This window comes from Bison bison, unplaced genomic scaffold (genome assembly GCF_000754665.1).
Source record: "Bison bison bison isolate TAMUID 2011002044 unplaced genomic scaffold, Bison_UMD1.0 scf7180017864115, whole genome shotgun sequence".
NCBI classification, from domain to species: domain Eukaryota; kingdom Metazoa; phylum Chordata; class Mammalia; order Artiodactyla; family Bovidae; genus Bison; species Bison bison.
This window is the reverse complement of record NW_011494687.1, coordinates 1,744,482-1,750,604: the sequence shown is the minus strand read 5'-3', so window position 1 is coordinate 1,750,604 and position 6,123 is coordinate 1,744,482. Positions and strand designations below refer to the sequence as shown.

Genomic DNA, 6,123 nt, shown 5'->3' with positions numbered 1-6,123 from the left:
GGTGGAGGGTGGGACAGACTGGGAGTGGGCCCCACTCACTTGCAGGTGACATCCCCACTCTGCTTATTGACCACACAGGCCCCATCGAGACAGCGGCTACACTTGTTCACCTCACACCTGGGCCCCTCGAAGTAGGCGGTGCAGCGGCACTGGCGGGAGCCGTCAGCGGCCATCTGGCACGTGCCGAAGTTCTCACAGTAGCCAGAGCACTGTCCTGTGGTTCAGGGGATGGGAGAGGAGGTGCCTCAAGCCCCACTGTCATGAGGGTCCTCCAGAGATGGTGGGGGGCAGCTGGCCTTTGGGGTGACTTCCACCTTCTCCTGAGCCCCCTACTGTCTCCATGTCACAGGCTCCAGGGTTACAAAGATGTCCCGGAGCATCCCAACAGGGTACTGCTTTTGCTTGAATAATCCTGATGCCAGAGGGTTCACTACCTTGGGGCAGCAGGGGTGTGCTGACCTCTCCCTGGGGAGAAGCCCTGGTACCTCGAGCCTGGCTGAGCTGCGAATGGGCTCCTTCCCTAGAACTAGCCCCTGTGACCCGCACAACCCCCCACCCCCCCGCCTCCATCATCCTGGCCCGGGGCCCAGGGATGGCTCACTCACGGTACTGGCAGCGGTCCCCCAGGAAGCCAGGCAGGCATCGGCACTGGGGCTGGTTGCCCTGGTTGACCGTGCAGGTGCTGTTGTTGGCACAGTAGCCTGCACACACCTGCTGGGTGCATTTGGGGCCCGTGAAGCCTGTGGGGCACCGGCACGTGGGCATGCCTGGCGGGAGACGATGTGTGAGCAGGACTGTGGCCCACTGAGCTGCCCGGCCCTACTGCAGGGGAACAGGGCTGGGAGGGCCTGGCAGGAGGAAGGCAGTAGAGGGGAGGCAGGCAGAACAGGATAGCAACGCTGGGGTTGGGGGCAGTAGGCGGGAGGGCAGCAGAGGTGAAGTAAAGCAGGGCAGAGGCGGCTTGGGGGCAGCAGGGCCCAGGGGCCACGAGTCCTGGCAGAAGAACCTAAGGCCATACCAGAGGGAGAGGCAGCGCAGGTGCCCCCGTTGCGACAGTGCTCCCAGCACTGGTCCAGCTCACACTTGTCGCCTGTGTAACGGGGCTGGCACCGACACTTAGGCTGCCTCCGTGCGTTGAGGAAGCAGCTGCCACCGTTGAAACATTGTAGGTTACAGGTTCCAGGCCGAGGAGCTGCAGGAAGGGTCGTCAAGGGCAGAGCTGGCATAGGGGGGATTCAGGGGCTGTAGGGAGGAGGGCTCTGGGGCAGGGATGAGGGGCCAGGGAGGGGCGTGAGCATACCGTCCGGCGGGGGCGTCGGTGAGGGCACAGCCACACAGGTGCCATTGTCCAGTCGCTTCCCGTTGGGACAGGTGCAGACAGGCCCGCTGGGACTCAGCAGGCAGAGCCACTCACACTTCTTGCGGTCACAGGGGTTGGTCACTGCAGGGGTGGGCAGCGTGGGAGAAGGCTGAGTCCTGGGACCCAGAACGCCCCCTGCCCACCAAAACCTGAGGCTGCAGCCTGGAGACAGCACCCCTGGGCCTCCCCTGCCCCGGCCCGGGCTCTCCCTCTCTGCCCACCTTCAGGCTGCTTGTGCTGGTGGTACAGGACCACATCGGAGGCATGGCTCAGGCCCCCAGTCAGGTTGATCAAGGGGCTGTGCCCGAACTTATGGATCTTGAAGACACGATTATTGATGTAGGTGACGCCATAGATGTAATCCTCAAAGACATCAATGCTGAAGGGGTGACTCAGTCCTGGGGAGAAGTCAGAGGGAACTCAGGCCTTAGTCACACTCTCTAGTCACTGGGTCCCAAGGCTCTCGGGGACCTCAAGCCGAACACGTCCTGTTCACACCGCCCCTCAACCTGTTCCTCCTGCTGACAACAGGTCCCATCAGCCCCTGACTTGTGGGGTCAGGAGTGACTTCTGCTCCCTCTCCCCACGTGTGCTAAGTTCCCATTATCACCCATGTTGCCTCCACGCAGCTCAACATCCATTGGTAGAATGAATGAATGTAAAGCAAGCCCAGAGGGTCAGGGTGGACTCAGGCCTACAGGACTGGTGCTGGGGGTGTCTGGTTGGGAGGGACCCCAAAGGCACTGCAGGGATGCTGAGGGCCAGGTGAGGAGGATGGCAGGTGCTTGGTGAGGCCTTGGGCCCAGAGGGGAGGGCAGAGGCCTGAGGGCAGGGCTGCAAGACTGCTGGTGGAGGCTGACCTCGTTTGCTGTCAGCAGCCACGATGGGGTCTGTGCCGTTGAGCCGGATGCTACCGATGACTGAGAGCTTGGCATCCGCCCAGTAAAGCCGTTCATTGTGATAATCCACGGCCAGGCCTGGGGGAGCAGAGAGCACTGTGAGGGCCGGCCTTCCCACCCCAGGCTCGGGGAGCAAGCAGGACAGTGTCCATATTTGGGACGGCTCCACCCTGTCCCCATGGTCACTCGCAGTCACCTTTTCTGGGAAAAGCCTCCACAACCCCTCTGTCCCATCCCAGTTCAAGCCCCCTTCCCTCCCCAACTTTTGTGTGGCCCTGAGCTCAGCAAGCCCACCTCTCCCCCATCCCCGCCCCTGTAGCATGGACCTGTGGGCCATTGGATGTTGTCCTGAACCAGCGTCTCCCGAAGGGTTCCATCCATTGCTGCTGTTTCAATCTTGGGGTGGTTCCCCCAGTCTGACCAGTACATGGTGCTGGGGAAGGACAAGAAGTGAGTGTGGGCAGGACGTGGGTTCCCAGAGGAGGTCACTGAAGGGGAACACAGAGACTGCCGGGTACACAGAGAGGAGGGTGTTCTGTCCCTCCTCCATAGACAGTCAAGGGGAGTCAACCTCCTGACCAGGTTAAAGATCTCTAAAACTGCTATGTGCTGCTCGGGTCCCAGTTCAGTAGGCAGAGCTGCCCCCTGGAGCGGAGGAGAAGCCCAGAACCTGGCTGCCCATGACAGCCAGCCAAGCAGAAGCCAGGCCCCAGCCGGGCAAGCCAGTGTGACCCCGGGTGACATCAGGGACGGCCAGGGCTGGACGCAGCCTGGAAGACCCAGGGGCCTGCAGAGGACACTGACCTCAGGCTGGTCTGGGAGGAAACACCCATGCTGGGGGCTGGGCACCCACCTCCATCCCAGGGGCTTCCTAGCCTCAGCCCAGATGCCTCCCCACAGCACCCCCACGCACCCTCTCAGTGGGTCCACCACAATGGCATGGGGCTCATCGATCATGCCGGAGATAAGCGTCTTGCGGTTCTCGCCCTTCATCTGCGCAACCTCGATCACATCCCGGCCTGAGTCGGTCCAGTACACATTCCCAGCCACCCAGTCAATGGCGATGCCCCTTGGCATCTTGAGCCCTGAAATCTGGATGAGGGGGTGTCACAGGTTCAGAGGTTACTGCCTTTGGCCTTCCTGGCCATTATCCATTCCCCCACTCCCTGTCCCTGCTGTTACCATTACCCTGCGTTACTGAGGAACAAAGTGAGGCCCAAAGAGGTTCAAGAGCTTGGCAACATGGACCCGGTGTGCCGGCTGTGATGTTCAGGAACTGAACATGGCTCTGACGCTGAAGGCCAAGTACTTGCCCAGGTGCCCTGCAGCCTCGGGCTGCCACGTGGCGGCGCCACCTACTGACGATGGTGCTGCTCTGCCTGCCTGCTGTTCATGCCTCATGATGCCGTCTGAAGGTCACCCTGCATGCCAGCCTTAGCCTTTGCCCCTTCCACTGTCCTCTGCAAACTCTGCTCTGAACCGTCTGCTGTTTGCAGACTTCCCACCCAGTCCGTGCCTCCATGTAGGTCCCACCCCAGATTGGGTACTCACATTGAGGTGGGTGACGCCCCGGTCAATCTGTCGCCGATGGCGATTGGAAGTGGTGGGAGGTGCAGCAGGGGGCAGGCTGCGGTAGGAGATGGTGCCTGTGTGCCAGTTGGTCCAGTAGACGCGGCCAGCCTTGACGTGGACATCCATGGCATCGATGCGGACGCTCTCGTCACCCTGGAAGGCCTGCTCATAAGCCGAATGGGGGTGGCTGGGGAACAGGCTGCGGATCTCATTGTCGTCAGCGATATAGAGGACCTGATACTCAGAGCCTGGAGGGACAAGAGCCCAGATGTTGGTTGGCAGGGGTGAAAGCGCAGGCTGGGGGGTGTCGGGCCTGGTGCTAGAAAGAGCCGGGTAAGCTGTGCTCCCTCCCCAGTCCCACCCCTTTCACATTAACAATGTCCCTCTCCTAGTCAAGCCATCTGACGTGGCCCAAAGCGTCTGCTCATCCCCCCCCAGTGCCAGGCTTGAGGGCTCCAGCCTGAGTCCTTGAACTTCCTCCTCTCCTGAGGTGATCTAGGGAGACCTGCTACTCCAGAAAGCTGTCCCCCCTCCTCCAGCCTCAGGGACCTCTGCCTCCTCACGGCCTCTGCAGGCATCACCACACTCTCTGCTCCATAATGTCTGATATCTGCTCATAGGTGCACACACATGTGGGCGTGCATGAGCACCGCCATGGAGGCATGTAGGTGTGCATGAGCATATGAGTGCACTCGAACATGTTTGGGGTTGTGTGTGCCCGGGTGTGTGTACATGGATATGGGGCGTCTTTGTATAGAGGCATGAAGAAAGTGCAGGTATGCATCAAAGTATATGTTCTCACCAAAAAAAAAAAACAAAAACACGTAAATATGTGAAATGAAGGATGTGTTAATTAACTCAACGGGGGGAATTCTTTCGCAAGGTGTACGTACATCACATCATCACCTGGCACACATTAAATATCTGACAGTTTTGTCACTGATACCTCAGTAAAGCTGATACAAACATAACGGGAACATGCAGGTGGGGTACTCTTGACTATGTGAGTGGTGATGCTCTCGCCCCAGGACCTCTGGCCTCTGCACGGCTGCCAGCCGTGTTCAGGAAGCTGTCCGGTGGGTCTGGAATCGCAGGCTTGGGCAAGGTTGCCCAAAGGCAGACACCGCATCCCAGGTTCATTTGCTGTCCGGGTGCTGTAAGCCCCGCCCCTCTCTCCGCCCTCTCCCAGCGCCTACCTTCCGCCTTGCAGGTGTTGTGCGTCTTCATGAAGTTGCGGGCGCAGCTGCACAGGTGGCCGCCCTTGGTGTTGTTGCAGAGCTGTGAGCAGGTGCCGAAGCGCAGGCACTCGTTGATGTCTGGGGGTTACACGCCCGGGTCAGGGAGAGTCTCATGGCGGGGGGCTTCTGCCCGCCTCTTGGACTCCCCCTTCCTACCCTGGCATCCGGGTTGGCCTGGCACCGTGTGGAAGCCAGTGCGGCAGGCACAGTAGGCGGCTTTCTCGGTGCGCACACAGCGGGCCTCATCCCCGCAGATGCTGGCGTTGGTGGCGCAGCTGGTCAGCTTGGGGTCTGCGGAGACAGTGAGTCTAGGCCTGGACTTAGGTTCTGTGTCCCTCCCGGCCCCCGCCCAAGCCGGCACGCGGGTCTCACCCTCACCCATGCTGCAGTCCTCCTCGTCAGAGCCGTCCCCGCAGTCATCGAACATGTTGCAGCGCAGGGAGGAGGAGAGGCAGCGCTGGTTCCGGCACAGAAACTCCTTCTTGTCTTTGCAGTGGGAGGTCTGGGCCGTGGGCGGCTCTAGGGGAGGGCGGGGCTTCAGGTCCTGATTTTTACCACCCTGTCCCTTCTTCCCACAGGAACCCCTGCTCAGTCACAGGTAGAGGGGCCCCAAGCCTGGCTCTCAAGCCCTAGGGGAAGTTGGTTAAACTGTTCAGATTCGCAGTCTCCGCTTCAGTGCCTTCCCCAGGGGTTTCTCTCCTGCCAAGACAAGGCCCCCAGGCTCCCGGCAGTGGATCCTCCCCTTTCCCTGAATCGACTCACCAGACACAGCTCCCACTTGGGCCACCCCCACCGCTTGTGCAGCATCCCCACTCCAGGCACCCCCCAGAACCCCCCTCACTGGCCCCCTGCTCACCACAGTCTTCCTCATCCGTCCCATCCCCGCAGTTGTCCGTGCCGTCGCACTGGCGCCCGATCCATAGGCAGACACGGTCGTTCTTGCAACGGAAGGGCCGGTTTGGAGGACACACGAACCTGGCTGCAATGGCGAGAGGGACAGAGTTAGAATCAGCCTTGGGGGTACCCCCACCCTGGCTGAGGGCCTCCAGGGAGC

At 60.9% G+C, this 6,123-nt stretch overlaps 1 protein-coding gene across 1 annotated transcript in view; it reads right to left on the bottom strand.

Annotated features, from left to right (window-relative positions):
• The window catches only part of LRP1 (low density lipoprotein receptor-related protein 1), an 82,151-nt gene that overhangs the window by 2,032 nt on the left and 73,996 nt on the right, over positions 1 to 6,123 (bottom strand). Inside the window, 13 exon segments of the mRNA XM_010839371.1 lie at positions 40 to 214; positions 606 to 767; positions 1,019 to 1,192; positions 1,301 to 1,441; positions 1,582 to 1,758; positions 2,221 to 2,337; positions 2,586 to 2,692; positions 3,173 to 3,351; positions 3,811 to 4,079; positions 5,028 to 5,147; positions 5,226 to 5,360; positions 5,448 to 5,588; positions 5,926 to 6,048. Coding sequence (XP_010837673.1) covers positions 40 to 214; positions 606 to 767; positions 1,019 to 1,192; positions 1,301 to 1,441; positions 1,582 to 1,758; positions 2,221 to 2,337; positions 2,586 to 2,692; positions 3,173 to 3,351; positions 3,811 to 4,079; positions 5,028 to 5,147; positions 5,226 to 5,360; positions 5,448 to 5,588; positions 5,926 to 6,048 — 2,020 coding nt within the window.